We start from the raw sequence: 23755 nt of genomic DNA, 5'->3' as shown, positions 1-23755 counted from the left end.
GCACCGGGCTGCGGTTTGCCCTGTTTGAGTGCACACGGAACAAGCGGCCCGGGCTCAGCACCCCAGCCCAGGCCGGTCACAGCTGCTGCGCCAGCTGCTTGTACCTTCCTGGGACCCTCCTGTCCCCAGACCCCGAAAGCCAAGTGGAAAACTTCTTTTTTTTCAGCTGTTCACAACGAAAAGACAGAAAAGTTCCCGTAGGCAGAGAAGCCAGGATCCCAGGGCTGGAGGTCAGTTGAGCGCAGCCGCAGGCTTTGGTAAGCCAGCCCTGGGGGGAAAGCTCTGAGCACCCACCCTTCCCCAGGGAGCTGCAGCAATGGAAGCAGCAGCTGGAATCCAGGAGCAAAAGCATCACTTGTTCTTTTCCCTTAGAACAGTTTGGGTTGGAAGGGACCTCCCAAGGTCATCCAGTCCAACCCCCTGCAATGAGCAGGGACATCTCCAACCAGATCAGGTTGCTCAGAGCCCTGACCTACCAACCCCAGGCAGCCCAGGGCTGGAGAAGCAAGGAAAGCCCCAGGACGGTGTAGCACAGGCCCCGGCTCTCACCCCACACATCCCAAAGAGCAGCACAAGCAGCCTTCTCCGTTCTACATACTTTATTAGATTCAGAGCTGGACAAATCACAAAGTGTACAAAATGGAGACCACACTACCAGAAGCAGGACTGTGGGTAGCAGCAGCATTCCTATGGCCCAGAAGCGTTTGGTAGAAGTGTGGAGAGGGCAGGCTGGGGCAGGGGGCTCCTGCTGCCAACCGCATTTGAGATTCCCCGAGGACAAACCCTGTTCGCATCCTGACAGAGCTCAGCTGACCCGCACGCCCTGGGACAGAGGGGCCACACTTCCAATTTGTTTGGAAAGGACAGACTGGCTCGAGCCAGCAGTGGGTGGGGGTAAGCGCTCCGAGGACCTGCAATGCTGTGCCACCCACACACACACCAGCAAGAGTCTAAACCCTCATCTTTTTTGGTCACAAACCTTCCCACGGCAGGACTCTATACTGACGACTTTGCAAGAAATATAAGGTGGTGGTGGTGAAATGCGGTGAGCCCCACCATCTCTTCTGGTGGAGACCCAAACTCACCACCCCAGGCATCTCAGACTGGCCAGCAACATCTACCACAACAGCAATAGCTAGTACAGAAGCCAGGGTAACTTCAACTCAGATTTGTCCAGTCTATGTTTAGGTCTATTCTACGAGTACATATGCACAAGAACTTCAAAAATACTAGGATATGATGCAAGTAGTGAGACACCAACAGAAGAGGAGTTTAATGGTTGACATTCCCTAGAAAGATCACAAGAGGATGGGAGTTAGACTGGCCCTTCCCCACCCTGGGACGGGGAGCAGGACGCTGACTGTGCCCCTGCGCACATCCAGGTGGTTGTGAACTGCAGCTGCAGCAGGGGTGGTAACTGAGCGCAGGCAGGCAAGTCTGCTCCCGAGGTGAGCCACAGGGCCTCTTGATCCGCGTAGAGGGGCCAGGCAGATGTTTTCTCTGAATGTACTTGAAGACTGAGGAGAGGCGGAGGATGGCTTGGAGAAGAGGGAGCCCGCCAGCCTGCTGGGGCTAGCATCTGGTCTCGTAGATCCCGCTCCTGCCGATGTACCTCACCCATTTGATCACATCGTGGTCACTGTAGTTCAGCTTTGGCTCAAAGACTTTCAGGTAGCGCACCTTCAGCCCAGAGGGGGCAAATGGGACCTATTGAGAAAGAGAAGGGCAATGGAGAGCATTGGAACGGGGGCTAAGGTGCTCTCCACACACAAGAGTCAGAGGACCCCTTGTCTACACATCTAGAAAGGTACATCAGGGGCCACTGTTCCCTTCCCAACTCCCTGCATGCATGGTGACAAGAGTAGTGGCCTTAAGGACAATTTTCTTCCATTAGTTCTGCCACCTGGCAGGCCTCATGTTCAGTAGTCACACGGAAGCTTGGGACAAGGAGCACTCAAACCTGTGCAGTTCCCCAAGGGCAGAAGGGACTGAAAAAGCTTCTCTAAGAAGTTGGCTGTACCCTGGAAGGCAGACAGGGACTCACCTCAAAATTCATGGAGATCGGGGGCCGAGCCCACTTCTTCTTGTCATTAGTGGGCAGCAGCTCAATCTCCGCACTGATCTGGGATTCCTTCATTCCAGCCATACGTTTTATCCTGTCAGAGAAAGCCCAGACATGAGAAGGAGCCCAAGTTTACTCTCCCCTCCACTACATGCGCCCAGGGCAGACAGGAGCACTGAGCAGACTCTCCCTCCCCAAGCCCTGCCCTTGCAGCACCCCAAAACTGACACGCTCACTTACTTCCAGACAATGGCGTTCTCACTGGCCTTGTACTTCGCCTTCCCTTTCATACAGATGACTTGCACTCCACTGGTATTGAGGGGCGTTGGGATCCGGACCTGGACAGCAGAGTCTGGTGATCAGGGGCAAGGAGGCTGCAGCCCGGGCACTCTGTGCAGTCCCAGGGAGGACCAGCTCCTCCCCGGAGAGCACAGCCGCCATCCGGGGCCCCTTGGACTTACCCATCACAGGGCCCAGAGAACACCAGCTACAACAAGGCATCCTACGCTAGCTCTCTGGTTTCTTACTTCGCAGCAAAGGCTCAAACACATTTTTCAGAATACACAGCAACCAGTGAGGAACAGGGCAGAGCTCCCCAGTTCAGATAGCAGATGTTGAGCAGGAAACCCAGCCAGGCTGGCCAGGGAGGTCTGGCTGAGCCAGGCTCTGGGCAGCATGGCTTTGCAGCAACAAGCCTTTCCCAGAAGGGGACTAGGCTGCAAAGCCACGCTCAGCCCATCTTGCACAGCTTGCAGCCTGCTGCCTGTCTGACATACCATCAGATCATGCAGACAGAAGAACAGGAACTTTTCACAGTGGCCAAGACATGAAGTGAACAGTTGCCACACCTCTGCCAAGGGGGCTGTGCAAGTGAAAACAGCTTCTACCTCCCTACTCTGAAGCGGTTTCCTTCCACAGCACAGCAACACCACGTATCTGTGGGGCATGCAGTTCTCTTGCAGTTCTGTACAAGCTTGAGAACTCATCTGTGAGGACTCTGCAGCAGGGTACAAAGTAGAGGCACGGTTCCCAGGCACGGGAAATGGTAAGATTTTATTCCCTTACCTCTATCTTCTGGGCCAGCAAGGAAGGCTTGAAATTTGATTTGATCACCACCTTCACTTCTAGCTTGGTCCGACCCACCTCCCGCACCAGCGGGATCACACGGAAGGGAAGGATGATGTCCTTAGTGGTTCGGTATCTGCAGGGATGGAAGCAACAGTGAACTCTGAGAAGGAGTTAACCTCCCTTACAGCCTCAAATTGTACCACATTCCTAAACAGGCAGCCCCTGCATACAGGGAACAGCTTAGAAACATCAGCCAGAAAGGGAGGCAACCCAGAAGGCAGCAGCAGTAAGTTGTGTGTTGCTCTAGGGCAGTGATGGTTTCTTGACTCCCACGTTTTATATCTAGTTCCTGCCAATGGCCCTGTTCAAGGACACCAGTTTTAAGCACTTAAAACAAACACCAGATACAGCAAGGTAAAGGCTATGGAAACCCACATCCAGCAGTATGGTTGTGGCAAAGAAAACCATGCAGCTTGGCTTCTACCACATTCATATCAGAAGGATTTGTGGGGCACTCTACTGATTCCACTCTGAAAAGAAAGAAGGCGAGCGCATATCTGTTGGGTGCTCAAGTCTGCCCAAGAGCAGCAACACCACCAGGGCAGCAAGCAGATTCCAACACCAGTCTGTTCACACCCCCACACCATACCTCATGAGCTCAAACTCTCCATCTGGTGGAATGAAGCTGATGCTCCTCTCAGAATCAAACTTGCTGAGCCTCACACACTGGTGGAAAGTGCAGTCGTCGATGGCGATTGACTGTTTGCCACTAAAAAAATAACCAGGAGAGTTAACAAGCGCAAAGCTGCAGCTCTGCTATCTTGGTGCAGTCAAAGTCTGCCCAGGCAGAAACTACTCTACAGAGCATGTTGCCATCGCACGTATCCAGGAAAGGGGGAGGCAGGGAGAGATTTAGGGGTCAGCAGCCTCTTAGCTCAGACTTCCCTTGTTTCGCCATCACAAAAACCTTATTTCAGGAAGCTTATTTGAAAGAATTCTCTCTCTCCTCTCCCCAAATAGGAGAAAGATCAGAGGAGCACCCTTCTGTCACAGCCAACAACACGATGCTTGGGTTTGCCTGCCAGCAGCACCTCAGTACCACAAGGGCAACTCTGCCAGCCCAAGTCTTCTTGCAGCACAGTTCAGAGGAGAGAAAACACTTTCCTGCCCACAAAGCTATCCCACTGCCACACAGCCAGGAGATGCCAGGTTCAGGGTCTTCCTGTTCAGGAATCTCTTCACAGCTGTTGGTTTCCACACTGCTAGCAGGTGGTGCGATTCCAAACAGATTTGCCAAAGATCACAATATTATGTTGTAAAAGTTTATATCTCTCGCTTCTTAAGAAAAAAAAATGTACACAGCTGCCATCTGTCCATCTAAGCGCAGCAGCCTAACCTGTCAGTGCACAGCTTGTGCTGGGTTCTGGTCTCTGAGAACACCTTCCTTGATACAGGTCCCAAAGTCAGCCAAGAATTCTTCTCAGCTACTGACAGGGACTAGAAGATGAGGAGATGATAGCAACAGAAGAGGCAGCAGCACAGAGAAGGTGCAGCAGTGTGATATCTAGGCTGCCTCAGCTCCTGGGAGCACCAGGACAACCATGCACATGTGCTAAGACAGTACAAGCACTACAGGCATATCTGGCTGTCCTAGGAAGCCCCATCACCTGCACAAATGGGTTTGGCATTGCCATATACTAGATGCCAAGAAACAACCGGCAACAGCTGTCCCTCTTGGTCACCTCAACTAAATGCTTCTGAAGAGTGACAACTCCAAGCTCTTGACCACTGGAGAACCACCTAGCAAGAGTCCCTGTCCATCTTGCTTCTGTAACTCAAAAAATAGCACATTTACAGGCAAAGGCACTGATGGCACAGAAGCTTTGGGACAGCATTACTGACTCTTCATAGGCCTACACAGATGATGTTTTCACTGGGGTTTACCAACTACTGGGCAGCCACCTGAGGCTCATCCATTTTACCAGCTAGATTCAGGTACAGGAAAAATGGCTTAAAGGTGACAGTGAAGCGATAGCTCTTGGCTTGGTTCTGACAGAAAAGGCAAATAGCAGCTCAGCTCCACTTACAGGAACCATCATGGAAAGTGTCTGAGGTCCAAGTTACATGCACAAGTCACATGAAGCAAGAGACAGGGAGGACAGCAGAGTGCACACACAGCTGAAGCAGATTATCTACCTTCCCAATTCACTGAGGGTCAGCAAAAAAACCAAAAGACAACCAAGAGAAACACAGTTGAGTTGCAAATGGTTAGTGACAGAAAAGTGGCAGTCCCTTGCCTTTTAACTCCTCACCCCAAGCAGGAAGAGACATAAGACCTGTCTTCAGCATCAATGTGGGTACTGACCGAGGTGCAGCTGGGAAGGGAGGTGGCTGGGCTCCCAGAAGGGATGAGCCTCCCACCCACACACCCACAGATCACCTGTGTGCCAGCAGAAGAGGCTCACCCAGCATTTGTCAGCTGTTCTAGTTCTGGGAACAGTTCAGGTAGAGCAGGCTGTGGTTAGAAGGGTTCCTTTCTTGTTCCTTGGGAGCACTACTAATGCCTCCTATGAATAAAAGATTCTCTGTACCAACTAGAACTGCTAGAGACACAAGTTCTGGGAAAATCCATCTTGAGTGTTTCCAGCTGCAAGAACTCCACACTTCACAATATATTCGAATCTTAACACTTGAAGAGCTGTAGAGAAGCCCTTTGTAGAACCCCTCAGGCTGGCAGCTTACATAACAGCTGACCTACCCAGAGAAAAGTTAGCAGTAACATCTGAAGGCAAGAAGAGATTAGCTTCATCTGTCAGATCAGAAAAGCTGCTAAGTGCTGCCCTTTTATAAGAGTCCCTGGTGGCAAGTGGCTTTTACCCCAATGCCTCTTACCTTTTCCCCGTTTCATCCGCAGTCCCTTTGCCCTGTTTTTCAATGACAATCTTGTCATTCATGCCAAACTTGCACTCTGGCATTCCACTCAGGTAACTCTTCATCACCACTCTACCAGAGACATGGGCACTCAAAACTTGACCTGGTATAGAGAAGAGCACAGTTAGAACACTTACACAAGTCCCACTCACAAACCTTGAGGGGGAGGAGGATGTCAGCTGCACAGCTTCTGCTTACCCTGGGGGGACATCAAGAGATTCACGCTCTCCAGCACATCAAGAAACAGTTCATTGCGACGATATTTGATCCCTTCACGTCTCCATCCAATCTGTCCAGTCACCTGGCTGGTGATCTGGGACTGCTCCTCCTTAGTCTGAAGTAAAGAAATGACATCTTAGACCTCTAGATAAACTTATATCAACTCAAAGACTAGGAAAGCTTGGTCTAAATCTAAGAGCCAGCACTTGCCATTTATTACACACAACTGCTTTTGACACTTTGATACAGGTGCTGTCACACCCCACCCTGCCATGATTTGGTCATTCGCTCCCCAACACAGCAAATCCTATGCCTAACTAAAAACTGGTCATAACGCCAGCAGGAAAGGTTCTTCCATTTTGTTAACGAGTCCACTAGGCTACATGTAGGTGCAGGGAGGCACGGGCTCCACCGATGACATTTGAATCACGTCTCAGACTGTCGCATCAATCCATGTTAAGCAGAGAAGCAGCTGACAGTCCAGTTCACACCCTTATTAGGGTGAAACCCTAGTGTCACAAGACAGCTGGTCCTCAAGGACTGTTTCTTAATGACTTCAGTCATTAGAGTTACACAGCAACACTAACCTAATACTCATCTAACAGTGTATGGGCTCTAAGCCTCCTGAGAGCGCTAAGGACTGTGTTGAGAGGCACTGGGAGGTTTCCTACCTGATGCTACAGGCGGGGTCCAGTCACACGCAGAAAGAAGTAGATGTATAGCAGCAAGTGCGGCGCACACAGGGTTAACAGGCAAGCAGGTCAATAGCAAGAAAAGGGAGGAAGGGAGAAAGAGGCAGGTTAGGTTTAAGGCTACCTCAGGACAGGAAACAAAGCAGGTCAGCTCATCATTAATTAGGCAGCTAATTAGCACAAACAAGATGAGGGCTTTGACCTTCAGTTTCCCTCAGGAAACTCAGCACCCCTAGCAACAAAATGGCTTTTCAGACTTGGGCCATTATGCACCACCCAAATACAAGGCAGAGCAGAGGCAGTGACAGACAGGACAAAGAGCGCTCCCAGTAATGTTCCTATACAGAAGGGACTCCTCATGTCACCGTTCCTAAAGCAAGCCCAAGATATTTACCACAGCACAGATACCCAGACGAGAAGTACAAGGCAGCCAGGACTGCAGGCACCTTAAGGCTGGGTCCTGTATAAAGTTTTATCCTTGTTAATTCTGCCTCTTCCACTAAAACGACTGCAGAAAGTGGGTCCCGCCCCAGCAGCCTTGCCCTGGGCCCACAGGGTGGCAGTAATATCTCAGCTTCGAACCAGCAGTGCCTTGTTTTCACACGTGCTCTTGCCACAGACACAGTCACTCCGAGCAACCAGAGCCATTATGGTAACATATGAGAGGCAGAGAGTTTTATACCCCCTGGGAGCTGCCTGGGTACGTGCTCAGTGCAGCATAAAGTACCTCCCTTGTCTGTGCCACAAAAAAGCCTCCTTATCTGCCTTGTTCAGTGCTTGGTGCAGGCTTAAAAGGAACGAGAGGCACACAGAGATATAACACCCAGTTCTCTGGCTTCCAAAGGAACATTGACCATGTGCTGATGTTCCCACCTCCTGCAACAGTGTCACTGTCATGAACTTCTACTGGTCACTGCAGAAAGTGATCAGATGGATCTGAAAGCAGATGCTCCAGGAGAGCTGAAGCTGAGATCACCCAGCAGCGCAAGCACTCCCTAAGGCTGGGATGGAAGGCACCTGGGTCTGAAATTTCTCAGGACTGGGAGCTTCCCTGGGCTGGACAAGTCAGCTAAAACAGGACTAGAATACCCAGCTTGTTGTACCCGGTTGCCAGCATGCTGCCTAGGCTAAAGGCACGCAGCTACCGGCAGGTCTCCTGGGCTCTGGCAGCTGGTCACCCTCTCCCCACCTTCAAAGAGTAACACTAATGCATTAGCACCAAGTTATGTCTAAGGTTTGGAGAAACACTGTAACTAAGAGTTGCCCAACTCACACTCTCGGAAAGCACTTTGGGAGGAAGGAAGTGTGGACAGATGCAGCCAGGATTGGGAGAGCTGAGAACTGAGCACACAGAGCACAGCCCCACCTCGAGGTTAAGAGCAGGTTTAACCTCTGCTGGAGCAAGGTTCCTGAGACAAATCGTGCATTAGTTCTGATACAGGGTGTGCATTAGTTCTGATACAGGGCGTGCATTAGTTCTGATACAGGGCGTGCATTAGTTCTGATACAGGGCGTGCAGCCCTGAGATTTGAGTACAGGGCTACTTTGTGGGCAAGAACTAGGAGTGAAATCATGTTGCACATCAGCCCCTTTTAAAATCTGTACATCACACCACCCCATGCCCAGAGCACAGGAGTACTTCCCCTGGCAAGCAGCACAGCAGTATCAGATCCACTTTTGAAAAAAAAAAAAACTAAAGCACATCTTTTATTTAGCAACCACCAGCCCTGGAAAGACCACTGAAGCCTAACAGGGTGGGCATTCAGAGGGCAGCAGCTCAGTACACCTCAATTCTTTCATTGAGAGCAAAGCCAACTGAGTTGAGTTTGGAAAGCCCCCTGTAACTGCAGATTTTGCTCCTTAAATTCAGCAGAACACAAGCCCAAGGAAAGCACTATCACAAACTAAGCAGGGATAAGGGAAGAGAGATGACAGACCACCCAGCCCCAGATTTTGGCCCTAGGTACGTGCCAGAAACTGGATCTAAGTGAAGGAGCTGTTGGAGGCTAGACATGCCAGAGGGCAGACAAGGAAACATGGCAAGTGCTGTTCCAAGTGTTGCCCTGCCATACTGTGCTTGGAAAGGATTATTTCTGTTTTTGAACTGGACTGCACTAACTTCCAACATAGAGCAGAATAACTGCTTACTTATGAAAAGCTGTAGTCTGAAACTCTTTGTAGGGCACGAACTAAACCTGCTGTTGAGCGCAGCAAGATGCTGTGACAGTGGTTTGCACATAAACAGCACAGAAGTTTTTAAAACAGAAAAAAAGAATAAAAAAAAAGAGCAAGGGAAGGAAGTGAGGGTGGTGGTTAGTTCTGAGTTTTCCTAGGAACAGGAGCTGACTCAGCTATAGGGAGTGCTGACTGCCCAAAACATCAGATTGCAGAAGGCCAAAGGGATTTACATTGAGCCTGGGGGACTGAGACCAGATGCACTCACATCTGGCTACTGATACGTGCACGTTCTCTTGCAAAACACTGTTTGCTCTTCTAGCAGGAAATATATTGCTCAGGGGCAGCTTCTCTCTCACCTTCTTCTAGAGAGACACAGTCTTGCTACTAGTAGATTAAAAGTTTAAAAAGGGGTTCTTGGGAAGTCAGCGCTGATGAATGGAGTTGAACCAGAGCCTCCAGAGACTTTGACCTCTGCTTATCCTTAACAAGGAGAGCCACCCTGCAGGCTCTTGTTTAGCACTTTGCTTCTGTTTGTACTTTGGGGCTGAAGTCTCACCCAGATCTCTGCTGCACAGAGCTTTGCTACAAACTGACTCCTAGCTTTTCTCCTGACTCACCTGCTACTCAGGGAAAGGTCAGAGTTTTAGGCTAAGTCCTCAGTATGAGTTGCACAGCTGTGTCAGATGGACAAGGTGAGCAATAGCCCTTGGGGACACAAGAAACATCGACTGTAACAGTCCTTTGGTTTCAGATGTTGAGCAGAGTTGTCCAAGATGGGAAGTCTAGTTTTGAGGACTGTAGCAAAATCAGAGCTAGTTTAAAAACATTCCCAAGAACAGTCCAATTTAAGTGTTTCTTTCCCCATGTGTCCTTTACCTCCTACCTCCACATAAACTCTGCTGCAGGGGTTAATATTGGGACAAATGCACAGCAGATATTCTCATCTCCAACATGATGAAGCTCAGACTGCACTGATGCTGCATGTAACATCTTTGCACATCAGCAACAGAATAACATCAGCTTCCTGACTGACAGCAAGATTCACAAGGCTGAAGAACACTGTGTTAAGACAGCAGGCACCAAACCCTGACAGCTCAAAGCACTAAAGGCTGGTGGAGAGCTGACCTGCTCAGTGAGATTTAAACAGAAGAACTGCTTCTGGTTCAGCAGGTATATTTGTTTATCCTCTGTCAGAAGCTGACACAGAGCAGAGCCTGAAGTCAGCAACCATTTATGTGCAAGGGACCGGCATTATCCTAGCTCAGGGCCCTTCCTCCCACATCTTACCATGCACCAGGGAACACGAGGTCACACAAGCACAGAGACACCTAGAACGAGATGCCACTGAGCTACATCCCTGCCAGGGTGTTCTCAGTCTACCCAGGCACCTCCACTCAGCACAGGTCAAATGCTTAGTTGGTAATTAAAACTCTACTTTCTTGAACAGGCTTACAGAAAACTAACCAGCAGAGCAGTGCTGTACACCAAAATTCCTCTGGTTACCTGACTCTTGATGCCTTGCTGAGTGATGAACGTCTTCAGGGCCCCTGTTTCAGAGTTCTGAGGATAGCCAAAGTCCAGGATTTCTACAGAAGTGTAAAAGAAGTTTAGTTCAGAGCTGCAAGGTATAAACATACCAACCACACCAACCTTTCCTATAAGGAAGGAGCCAATTGGTGCACAGAAGGTGCTTACACATTAAGTTTCTGGATATGCTGCTGGAGCATTCCTTACCAAGAGGATAATAAACCAGCCTTGCTAAATTGACTTCTCTGTGCAATATTTTGGAGAGAAGGGGTGATGGAAAGCTGCCCAACTGACAAATTTAGTGCTTTTTTAAAATACAGTTGCACTTCAGGACTAAAGATCAACTAGACTAGCCAAGTGCTCAGGGCACACTGAGGAGTCTTTCCAAAACAAATAAACAAACAAACACACACACACAATTCAAGGGACAATACAGAGGGTTTATCCAAGAGCAGAACAATCTATCTTTGCAGCATTTTCTTTAGGTTTCGATTTTTGTACAAAGATGTAATAAAAATCAAAACCTAAAACAACTCAACCCAAACCAACCAAACAAGAAAACCAGCAGAGTAGTGGCACTGCAGGATGATCGGTGTGGGAGAGAAAGAGAGGTTAACCACAGACAGCTAGTGCACTTAACACCCACTCCCTTCAAAAAGGAAGGGAACGACCACAAGAGATCTAGAGAGGGAAGGGAAGGCCACTAACATGAATACTGAGGAACACCGCACTGGTAGGTTTTGATCTCACTGTGCCTACTGGGAGACAGCAGGGACTGACCAAAGCAGCCCAACAGCAGCCTCTTGTTGTGTCCAGAGGGAACAGAGAACTCATCAGTCACTGTGACCCTTGACTAAGAATCCCACGTGTGGTACCTTGTCTGAAATACAAACTGAAGCATAACTCATAATAAAAAATGCCTATGTTGTGCAAAACAGGGACAGCTCAAGGCCAATCTCCACAAGCAAGCTGATAGCATGAGCAGCTGAAGGGACACTCTCTTATTCTGTGGTGAAATTTGGAGCTGTATCACTGGGGGACGCGAGGGTGGAGCAGAGCAGGTTGGGTTTTATTAGTTTCCTTCTGCCTCGGAACTGCCCCCAAGAAGCAACCCAAGAGTGGCAACCAACCCCAGCCAGCCTGAGGTGACTGTTACAATACAGAGCTACAGCCACCAGCTGGGATGGCTGCCCTTAGGGATGCTAATGACAGCCCTCTTTAATGACCTTTGTGTGATGACAACCCTACATCCGCACAAGATCAGCTCAGAAGCTGGGGTCCAGTACCAGCTGCCTCATTTGCATGAGTGCACAGCTCCCAGCACTTCAGCAAAGCAAGCCACAATCCACACAGGGCTACGGGCTTGAGATGTTATCTGCACTTACAATACAGGTGGTATTAGAAAGCAGAATAATTTTGAACTCAGTCACACACGTTAAAAATACTTCAAGGATTATTACTATATCAAACTAACTAAGGGTTTTAGAATGGCCAAGCACAATATCATGTAACAGACAAGGGAAACATCTCACCATCCAGTAGCTCGTAGATCAGCACAAAGTTGTTCTTTATGTTCTCCTCACTGATCTTCCCGAAGTAGGCAGTCATCACGTCGCACATCTTGTAAAGAAACTCGAATACCATGGCAGCGTTGACATTCTGCTTGGTGACAGCAGCCAGCCAGATGTTGGAACGCTTGACATGGAAGAAACTTGTGCGGGCAATGTTGGTGACAGGCGAGCGCACCTGCTGCCGTGCGTGGATGACATTGACGCGGAAAGCGTCAACAGCATTCCGCCTACGAGATCACCAAAGATAAGTTAGTGCAGTGTGCATGAAAACACGCTGGCTGCACAGTTCTGCTTATGTGATTAATCAGACACTGAATTACAAACACCAAGCTCACTTAGGAAGGGTGCCTGGGGATGTCTCTAAGAGGGAGAAGTGAAGGCTCTGAGCAGAGTTAGACATTAAATTCTGCACAAACTAAAGAAGGGAGTGTGCTACTGATCTCTAAGGAGCTATGGACTACAGCGCAACTGTAGTCAGAAGGAGAAGCTAACCCCCATCTGGAGTCAGATGGCAAAGGAACCTTCCTTTTAATTAGTTTTGCTAGTGCTCCCAATTGATTGCCATAGCCAGGAACAAACACTGTAGCAGGTTATAGCTTAAAGAAGAACCCACTTTTGACCAAACACCTAGTTACTGTCTAGTCTGCATGCCCAGGCCTTCATACCCTTGCCTCAAATCAAGCTGTAGTCTCCCAAGATATTTGTCGATTGCAGTTCTTCCCAGACATACCAAGGAAAAACCAGCAAAACCTACCTGGCTCAACCTCACAGAGTCAGTGCCCAGATACAGCCTGCAAGGGAGCACTGGTTCCCAGATCCACCTCACCTCTGTACCCCAGGCACCACAATGGACAGGCTCAAAGCAGCAAGCAGGACTAGGAACATCTAGGGCTTTCCAGTCACACGTCCTCTCAAGCCTGCTAGGCTTTAGAACAGGTCTCATGCAGATGGACTTAGGGTCTCCACAGTGCAATGTGCTCATAGCACAGCATGACATGCACTGGACGGTCCAGTACTGTTCACGGTGAAGAGTTTCTGCACAATCCCAAAAGGGTGCTGTGCAAGCTTCTCTGAGTTGCTGCCATCTTTAATCCAAACTGTTTGTACAGTAGTGACAGGGACAAAATCCCTGCAGGGATGACACGGTGGCATTCTGGATGCCAGCTCTTCTGCACTAGAGTTTCCTTATCTCATAGCTATCAGTCAGGATAAACTCCCCAAACTAAGTTAAAGTTCACCAATCTCAAGAAGACAGGAAGAAAGCCTGAGTGTTTTATATGACAAGACAGACTTAAATCAATAATCAACACACCAATCTAAGATGCATCTACTTGTGCTTTATTAATTCATACTCTTAGAGACCGTAGAACAGCGGGTCTTCTGACTACAGCATCAAGGCCATGGTACTGATAACACAGAACCACATTTGAGCGCAGACAGTAATAATGTCCTTGCAAGCAAGAATACAGGCATAAAAAAATGCTCATAAGCATTGAGGGTTGCCAACAATCCAGCAGACAGTTCCATGTCTGAAAACAAAAGATATTCAAAGGAACATATGCCACCACAGCAGGTGTTTGCTCCTTGAAGGTCTGGGTACATATGTAGAAGCTTCATCAGTTAACACATTTCCCCATAAGCAAAATTCTGGCCTTCAAATACTTCTCAGGTTTTATTGCTCCAGAAGGTTTCCAGGTTTGAGTTAATATTACTTTGTTATGGAAAAAATGTAGAAATTAAATTTAATTTCTACTAAAAAATAATATCTAAAAGCCCCACTCCTCCCCTCCAGAAAGCCTTGCAAGGAAAGTTCAGCTTGTTCTGGAGTGTTAGCCCTCCCAGCCTCAAGTTCTAACCCACTAGAACTAGTACCAGAACCAGACTGGTGGACACTACAGGAGAAGCCTCAGGTCAGTGAAGCTTTTCTAGTGCACCAGCTGCCCCCTGTGCCAGTCGTGGCCTACCACGCGACTCTTACCTATTGCTACAGCAGCCAATGAGATGGGATGGACAGAAATGGCGCCAGCGGAGAAAGGAGTGACAGCAACAAGAGAAAGGGTTAGAAACACACACACAAGGCACAATGAATCCAAAGAGATAAGGAGAGACCAAACAGCACCCCCACCCCCTGCTCCTGGGCACAAAAGGCCAAGGTGTATTGGATGGACAGTAACAAGCGGTGGCAGCAATGAAGCTGTCGCGAGGCACAACGCTGACATGCCATGGTCAGGCCACAGTGTTGACAGACTTGTGTTTGGTTAAAATTTAGGGCTAACTGGGTGTTTAGTCCAGATGATCTGCATCTGTATCACATCAGTGATACCCAGTCTGTTCTGCTAATGCATGTGGCAGGTCTTGGAGGGGAAAGAACCCCAAAGCCTCAGGCTGAGGTGTCCCTTGGGGACTGCAGAATATCAGGTATCTTCTTCCCAATCTGCCTCAGAAAAGGGCTGCAAGCCTGAGAGGGCATTTCTATGACAGTATTTCTTATTTGAAGCTGTTTGGGTTAATGCTTTCTGGCTTAGTCCAGCCAACAGGAAATACAGCAAGTCTGATAGAGCTGGAGCACATCTGGAGAGATAAAGCACATCCCGCCAATCCAGACACTGCTCTATCCAGCTTGCACTTTTTCCTTAAGGATCAAGAGCCATGAAGCCAAACCGATGTATTAGAAGCTCAGAAACCAAATGCCCGTTATGTTTAAAGTGCATACAGTTTGTCATGTAAGCTGCTCAGTTTCAAAAAGCTGATTTTTATTAAATAGCTGCATTCTTAAATACAAGTAGGTTCTCCCAATGACCACGTCGTTGAAGAAAAAGGCACTTGAAGATCGCAGTATAGCCCTGCATGGTATCCTAAATTAAATGCATAGTGCTTTGCCTTTTTTTTTAATTATTAAGAGGCTGCTTATGCATGCAGCTAGCTGCTGTATGGACAGATGCGCTACATGCACTAAAGCCATTCTAGGCTGCAAGCAAAGAAAGTCTAAGTTTTGTGGTACTTCTGCTTTTAACCAAGTCAGGGGAAGGGTTTCTTCATTGACCATCACTTTGCTCATTAACATTTGAGCTAACATGTGCTTATATAGACCCTTAAACTGTGGAAGGTGAAGGATTCTCATAACCACAGATAGCCTTTAATCTCTCCCAGCACAAGCTGAGGCTTCAGAATGTCAAAGGCAAATGGTAAGACCAAGAAGTCTTAATGGTCAATCACTCAGAGCCCACAAGAAGACAGGCAGCAGCTGTTCTCATTTCCCATTCATTCTACCTCCCAAAAAACCAGATGGGCTCAGCCCTCAGCACTTCAGATCTGTCGTTTAGGAATTAAAAACTGTAGAGTACTCCAGAAGTCTAGTCACCTGGTTATTTAGTTAAAGACAGAACTCCTACAGAGTGGAGTATGAGACACAGTATCACAGCTATTCCTTTCCCTTCCTCCCTCTGAAGATTAGGATACTAAAAAAAACTTAAGTAGACCTGGTACTGACGCTAGTTCGAACTAGGAAATGGCAGCTACCCAACTCCACTTGCTTGCTATGGAGCTGAAATTCTCAGTTACTTGACTACACCACAAGATGAGACATGGCCACTTTAAGACAACATTTTTAATAAGATTACACATCTAAAAAGTTGTAAACCAGGTGTCAAGGCCTGTTTCAGAAAGACTCCAACACCTTGGGGAGTGAGCTTGGTTAACAGCCAGCACAGCTCCACCAAAGTCACAAGACTGACACTTTCACAGGAACTGAATGAAGGATTTCACTCAAAGGAACATCGACTCCTGAACTCCTAGAGAAAACAACTGAATTTTTTTGGCATCTTTTGCCAAATGAAGAAGTTAAGATAGGATCAGGCAGGAAATCCCATTTTCTAGTTTTGCATGGCCAGCTGGCACAAAGTACTTTATCACATACTGAACAAGTCACTCACTTTGCAAGAGGAATGAGCCACGATAAAAAGCAATAGACGATCACTACATTAAAAATAACTGCTTCACTCTCCAGTTTAAAGGGCATTCTGGCTGTGGAGATGTAAATTAAAAGGCCTTGTTGAGTAAACATGACTTCAAGCACAATCCTATTTAACTGGTTTTAGTTTGCAAGCCACAGGAAAAAAAAAAATCTCATTGCCAGAAACCACAGTAACAGAATCCCTAGCTTTGCACACAAGGTCTTCTCAAAGTCTGTCAATAATCCAGCCTGGCTTCTTCCAGTCACTGTCATACCTATTAATGAAGGGATTTTTACAAAGTCAGATTTGGCTCTGAAGAGCTCCAGCTAACAAATATTAAAGAGTTAGTACAACCGACGAGCAGTAAAACTTTGTAGGCAGCAGTGTCCTGCTTCAGAAATACACGGCTTCCTTGCCTCAGCTCCGTGTGGAAGACCTGGAGTAATTTAGCCAGTCTCAGAACAGCTACTTTACTCTGACTTGGTTTGACCTGGAGCAAATCAGGAGCTATTTAAAGCACATTAGGGGAAGCCTTAGGACAGACGCTGTGTTGACTGCTACTCCATCAATGAAACAGCGCAAGCCTTGGCTAGTGACTACTTCTGCCTCAATTTTTAACCTCCACTAGACAGTCCATAACCAGAAGAGATACACTCATCAGACCAGCGCAGTCTGAAACAGATTGGCTTCACAGTTGTTGTTCTTTTTAATTCACAGCAATCAGTTATTTCACAGCAGATCCTACTACTATTCATTGTGGAGACCTGATACCAACTATTTTTTCCCAAACTGGTCAGAAGGATCTCTCTCGTTGGACTTGGAATTAACACCTACCACAGTCCTGCTTCCATTAGCTATGTTTTGACTCTGTTAAGTTCGATCACTAGCTTCTGCCTAACACTAATGAAAACCCACAAGGAAGAGTAATGTTGTGCAAGAATGCCACTTAAGCTTTTCAGTCCAAGCAGCACTTGATATCAGGTTCTTTACAGCATTATCCACTGCCTATGACACCAAAGTTCAATAAGGTTCCTCCTGGGAACTAGCAGCCTAATGATTGTACAGATCCAATGAAAGGGAGCAACGTAACATTTCTGTAAGTGCAACGAGACATCCACAATCTACTGAAGGCTTTCAGCACTTCCCACAACTTTAATTACCCAATGAACGTAAGCTTTTTACAAACAAGGCTGCCATACAAAGCTGGGGCACAGAATGCCAGCTTTAACAAGACTGCTTGCAGACACAGCTTTCCAAATGCCAAAGACTATAGATGGTTTTCTGCATGCCTGTACTTGATGCTAGACATCTGCATTGGAGACCAATTCAGGGCCCTGGTTATAGTGCATGGCAGACAGTTACCACATTACCACTCCTGTAAAGTTCTAACAATTATAGACTCCCGCAGTGGCAGTCCATGTTGCTGAAGCATTTGGAATAACAGCCAGATCTCTACCATCCAAAAGAAAGTCCCAGGTTTACCTGCAGGCCATCCTTTACTATCATCTGTAGGTGACCAGGGCTTAACTTTGTTTTTCCTGAACTAAGCCAAGAGCAGCAAGTAGAGTTGCGGTCTTACATGCATGCACAGCTAATGCAGAACAAAGCGGCTCTGGGTTGTTATCTGCAACAAAATGAGACAGAAATGCAAAAACAAGGGATGCAACAGAAGCACTTACCCAATGTCATCCCGGTAGACTCGAGAGATTAAAACCTCTCCTTTGTGATTATAGATGAATAAGCCTCCGATCATGGTGGAACTTTAGTCTCCTCTTCCCATGTTGCTTAAGACCTGAAGCAGGAGAGGACATACACATTAGTAGGCTGCATGGCAACAAGCAGTATAGCAGGCACAGACTTTGGCACCTACTGACTACTGGCCAGGGCACCTTTTGCCACACACATCCGAAAACAGAAGATAATTCTTACAATACCTGTGGCAGTGAGGACCTGAGAGCACACATCTTGATGCCACAGGACTAATGAGCTCCAGCAGATTGCAGGGAGGGACAAGCGGAGGGCACGCTCAGATATATTCCTGGAAGTCTGATGGGCTACTTCACCTAATTTATCTGGCCAGGTTAGCACATGGCTGAGGCCCAGTAGCACAGCTAGAGAGTCAGGAGCAGCTCAGATGCTGGAAGTGACTGCCTGGCTCATGCTTACATCCTAGAGAGTATAGAGCTCCTTACTTAAAAAGAACTATTAGAAACAGTGTTTTACTTTGAAGCCGAGGGAAGCTGCAGTTACAGATTATACCTTTTGATCTGCTGGGATTTTACATGGAAAAGTGTGCTCCCAATGCACAGTACAGACTGTGTGTACCACAACAGACCCAAGCCCTAACCACATGCCAGTCTCTCCAGATCAGCGTTCCTTCACATTTGCTGCAGAACTGCCCCTCAGGGACACATGATAACAAGGACTCGATGCAGACGCCCACCGAGAACAAACTGCCTTGTTCCAGACCTAAGGAGCCACCACCAGAATTGTGACAGAGGCCCAGCTGAGTGACCTCCTGAGTTTGTCTGAAGCAACTGAAGAGCCCAGGTCTAGGTGAGGACATCCAGCTACCGCGCATCCTGTAACATGTTGGGCTCTGAATGTGACTGCAATTTGTAGCTAGGACTGGGGCTTTAAATTATCACTGAAATGGGTGCAGACTTACTTCTCATCCCATTCATCAGCATGGATGGATCGAGCCTCAAGTACCTGCCATAGCCCTTGAATGTGAGGAAAAAACAGGCCTGGAACTACAATCAAATCACAGACCCTTTATTTCTACTATAAAGTGTCTATCTCCCCAGTGACCAAGATAAAAATCAGATGTAATTCATTGTTAGTTATTTTGCATGCAGTCCATACAAGTGTTTGAGATGTCACCAAGCCTGTCACTATATGGCAGGGGGTCCTTAGCAAGTACACTTTGGTTTATTACCAGTTTTAGAGAGCTTTCATATATCAATGCTGCAGCCTTTGCTGATGCTGAGCAGCAGTACTAATACTTCAGAGTCCAAACTGAGAGCATCTAGGCCACGAGGTGCCATTGGAACTGGAGATCTCAACAGTGACCGACATTAAATGGGAACTAGCACCTCAGAAGTTACCCTCTTCAACAGCTCATCTCTTTCTTCAAAGGAAAGTTGCTTTGAGGAGAGCTACAAAGCTGGTAGACATTACTGACACAGAAGACTTTTTTTAAATACACAACTGCTTGACCAGATCCCATTCCTGTAGTTGTATGCATTCCTATTCACTTAGGTCAAAGTCATAATACTCACCCTAGCAACTGTTTGGTTGGCTTAGTCCAGAGAAGAGCACTACAAATGTGACAGGGCGAGCCTTGTGACTAGGCCTGGGGACAACCACGTAGGTATTTCTTAGCTTCAGCCCTGCAGAGCACTAGATAACCAACCATCTCAACACTGCTGTTAGGGTGGGTTAGTCTACACCCTCTTTTCTGGGGTGGGTGGAAAGGATAGGGAGAGGCGGGCCCAGAGACACGCTGACAGGGACACGATACCGCTTACCCAGGCACACTGCAAAAATGAAGTTAGAGTGACCTGGCCTCAGATCGTCTCAAAGGTCAGGGAAAAAAAGAAATACAAAAAGCAAGACGTGTCAGAAGGACAAAAGGACTCCCAGGGTAGAAGCCTGGAGTATTAAGAGTAACGTACCCTCTAAAAGTCATGTTCAAGAAACTAAAGTAGCTGCCTATTTGAACGAGCTACTGCAGACATGAGCCCTGTACTAAAACAAGGCTTATAGTGCAGCCACTACTTTTAATTTCGGAAGACAAAAAAGAAATTTTAAATTCCATAAGGTTTTGCACCAACATTTTTAGCTACACCTAATGAGTCCTCAGAGAGTACCATTACACATACTTCTCTGCTATGGGTCTTCAGCTACCAGATGGCTGCTTCTGCTCATTAAAAGGAAAAAGAATCAGAAAGTCAGTTACGTCAAAATAGTGAGAAACAGACAAGCAGTTTTCCCAAAGCTCAGTATTGAGCTTCCTGGCTTTTACTCCCACCTTCTGCTGGCTGAGTGTCTCTGGCTATTAAGATGCTGCCTCCTGCCACTTGTCATTGGCTTCGCTTGGCACTGTCATCAACACTTTGATGTCTGAGGCTCCATCTAGCACAGAAACAGTTTTCAAATATGTTTTACTTCCACTGTCATCAGTGACACTCTGTAACTTCTGGACACAACTATTTCATCTGCTTCCAGGGTAAATCTCTGTAACCAAACCTATAAAGACAGAGGCAACAGAGAGTCTACCATGTAGCAACAGTGTGGGAAAAGCCTTTTGTGGCTGCTGTCACAGGTAGGGGACCGAGGCTGCACAGCGTGGCTGGCAGCAAGGCCAGCATCACCTCACCAGAAGACAGAGACAATCTGATGGTCAACAGACCAAAATCAGGACACTGCCCTGACAGGCACGCAAGGCTGCTAAAGGTAATGTGCAGGGACAAAACCCAAAGCATGGAGAACATCTGTTTGAATAGAGTTGCCCAACAAGTCCGGCAGATGCTGAGGCTGTAATTCAGTAAATGTTTGAAATGTCATTCACACAGGACAAATGATAAAAAAAAAGATAAAACCATTATGACAACGAAAGCAACTTGTTGCCTGCTCTAGGAAATTCTTTCCTAATCAGTAGTTTTTCATTCCAGACAAAAGACAAGGATGACTTTTCAGACCACTCCAGTGCTTGCTGGCTTCCACATTCAGACATGGACCATTGCTGCCAAAGGTGAAGAAGAGTTACTGTATCCTCTTTAAGACTTAACATCGCATAGAAGAATTTCCTGGAAGCTTATGCAACTGGTCAAAGCTGGATCATATGAATCCCACAAACCCTTTCCAGAAGATTCCTAGAAAGCACATCCTAGTCTTAAAAAAATCTCCCTCTTGGGTTTTAATGCTGCTTAAGTTATTTGTTCCACTATTTTTAGCATAAAGGAAACACCTGCTTTGATGAGCAGCAGGATCAGACACCCAGCACATACCAGACAAAGCACCTTGCTAGCACAAGTTAACTGCTTTCTGAAAAACCCTTGAACTGAATATATACTACATTTCTATAACACATGTAGAAGACCACCGATCAAGCTTCAAGTTGGAAATTAAAAGCATTCTCTTAGGAAGATCTACAAACTTGAACTGTTCATTGAGATAATGAGGCTAAGCTACATTAGAACATATTCTGTAATGGCTTCGCTTTAAGTTACAGGCAAAAACATCAGTACTTTAATTGCATCACAGTACTAGGTAGCAGTCAACTGCTTGCTTACATGTTGGTAAAAACATGTTAGATGGAGAGTAGATACAGCATGATCCAAGCACTTTTAGTCTTTAAAAAGAATTCTTTGTCAATGCAAAGAAATGCCAAACTTATTCTTTATACATACTGGGGGCTGAGTCCATGTTTCACTTTCCACACCCAGTCAGCTCCTAACCGAAGTGGCTTCATTTGTGCAGCCAAGAGACAGACTGGGTCATGCTGCAGATCTGTTAGTCCATTGACTTGTCTATGACATTGGCAATGAAGGGACAGTCAGATAACAGCAACAACAGGTCAAGAAAACACTCCCCAGGAGAACCCCCTGCAATGGCTTGTTTATTTAAGAACTCTCAATGGATCTCTAAAGCGCTTGCCCAGTTTCCTCTCAAATCTCTGCATCAGCAGCACCATATGGAAAAAAAAAAGAAACTCTACAGTTTTATAACCACAATATAAAAAAGCCCTGCTTTTTTTAAGCCTGCTTTTTCTTTCTTCCCCTAGTTTTGTTTAATGGCCTCAAGTTCACGTATGGAAAGCAGCACTGAAGAACAAGCCCCCATTCTCTACCTCCTCTTATGACCCTCACTACCCCTTTCCCAGATGTGGTGTTCCAACCTTACCCAGTTGCTCTTCACAAGGAAAGCGCTTTATGCTTTCGTCTTTCACTGTCTTCCTCTCAACATTTTCCTTCTGGAAGTGAGTGCAAAACTGCACAAGTTACTCAAGATATAAGCAAACCATGATACAGATGATAATATAATTGTGCATATTCTCCTTGGATCTTTTCCTAGTGGTTCTCAATATTTGAGATCATCAGGCCTCTGCAGCAGTTGAAGGACACACACAGTATCAACCTCTTGCTGCACTCCTACCTAATGACATTGGGAACCAAAGAGGTCTCAAGCACACAAGGTTTTTAATACGATCATAAGCAGATCTTCCTTGCTCTGCTCGACATCTGCAGTACAGCATCTTGAAGAGCTCCAAGCACCACGAGCATAGATGGCACAAGGGCACCAACACAGCTCGCAGCACGTTCGGCTGGGTGCAGTGCTGGTGTCCCAGCCAGCTTCAGCAAGCGTGCCCACCATGGAAGTTCGGGAACACTGACAATGTTCCAGTCTTCAGCTCAAGCCTTGCATTACACCCTCCCCGCTACAGAGGAACTTCCATCAGCTAATGGGAGTATGTCCACACAGCTGGAAACTGGAGAGGTAGAATGACTGGCCCAAAGATATATGAACAGATGAGAGGAAAGCTATACAAAGGGCAGCATGCAAGAGAAAGTTGCTTAAGGCTTAGCAAGAAGAATGGCTCTTTAAGATGACAATGGCTCTCCTTGAAGTGGCTGCAGGGAAAATAAGCCAGCTTTGTTTTGATCCTCATTTGTGCTTCAGCACAAGCTTCACAGATATCAGTTTCAACTATTTCAAGACCACACTGCAAGTAGAACGATGTTTTTAGTGGTACAGTTTAGAGTTGGTATGATCTTCCACACATTTTTAAATAATGAATAGTTTTCTTTTCAGATCGGCTTTGGAAATGAAAGATCCTAGTGCTTGCAACAGTTAAGAACTGCAGGGAACAGAGCTCAAATTAATCTGAGGCTGACATTCAGTGACTCACGACTGCTGCAATCAGAAGGACTCAATAAGAAACCCACCACAGGAGATGGGTTCATCTGCTCGCTGTGCACAAGCAACATGACTCAGAAATCTTCCCAGTACCAGCATTGCTCAATCAGGCCTCAGTGACTCATCCTGCTCCTCTCCACAGCTGGCCTTTTCTAGGGAGCTTGCCCTACACTGGTTTTGAGTCTCCTCGGGCTACTAACTCATTGCAAGACGCAGCCTAAGAGCCAAACCCAGTGCTTCTTCAACTGTTTATCACTAAGTGCCTTCAAACTAAGATGACTCTAGCTGAAGCCCTTGGATTAATGGTCCATCAAGTGCATTTTCAGAGCTTTTCAGCTCTGCTCCTTCTGTTTCACTACCTTGAACATATGGTGACCTGCTCCACACTGCTGGCTACAGCCCCCTTTTCTAGTTATAGTATGGATGGATTTATTCTAGTTAAAGTACAGAGAAGATGGACATGTATGTTGAATTCCCACTGCCTGGTGACTAATCACCTTAAATTAAGAACAACAGTCCTCTCCCAACACACTCTGAATCCTTCAAGCAGCCAGCTACTGGGGCAGGAGAGATTTAACACCCAAGTGCTGCTCCTAGCAACGCCTACAGCCAGTACGCTTCCTACTCTGCAGC

The 23755-nt window shown here is 47.0% G+C and overlaps 1 protein-coding gene across 2 annotated transcripts in view; it reads right to left on the bottom strand.

The window, feature by feature from the left end:
• Nucleotides 1–581: 581 nt before the first annotated feature.
• AP2M1 (adaptor related protein complex 2 subunit mu 1) overlaps nucleotides 582–23755 on the bottom strand; it is a 28328-nt gene continuing 5154 nt past the window's right edge. The window contains exons 1-11 of one of the 2 annotated variants that reach the window (XM_080349914.1): nucleotides 18136–18156; nucleotides 17881–17993; nucleotides 12210–12475; nucleotides 10654–10736; nucleotides 6260–6395; nucleotides 6023–6164; nucleotides 3780–3899; nucleotides 3128–3263; nucleotides 2303–2400; nucleotides 2045–2156; nucleotides 582–1707 (exon numbers count right to left, since the gene is read on the bottom strand). In XM_080349914.1, coding sequence (XP_080206040.1) covers nucleotides 1573–1707; nucleotides 2045–2156; nucleotides 2303–2400; nucleotides 3128–3263; nucleotides 3780–3899; nucleotides 6023–6164; nucleotides 6260–6395; nucleotides 10654–10736; nucleotides 12210–12475; nucleotides 17881–17954 — 1302 coding nt within the window. In that variant the 5' untranslated portion in view covers nucleotides 17955–17993; nucleotides 18136–18156 and the 3' untranslated portion in view covers nucleotides 582–1572. Of the gene's footprint in view, nucleotides 1708–2044; nucleotides 2157–2302; nucleotides 2401–3127; nucleotides 3264–3779; nucleotides 3900–6022; nucleotides 6165–6259; nucleotides 6396–10653; nucleotides 10737–12209; nucleotides 12476–17880; nucleotides 17994–18135; nucleotides 18157–23755 lie in introns of those variants that run through there. The other variant, XM_080349913.1, reaches the window with a different exon arrangement.

Source organism: Nesoenas mayeri, assembly GCF_963082525.1.
Source record: "Nesoenas mayeri genome assembly, chromosome: 9".
Classification (NCBI taxonomy): domain Eukaryota; kingdom Metazoa; phylum Chordata; class Aves; order Columbiformes; family Columbidae; genus Nesoenas; species Nesoenas mayeri.
The sequence above is the reverse complement of the archived record's forward strand: the minus strand, read 5'-3'. Positions and strand labels throughout refer to the sequence as shown.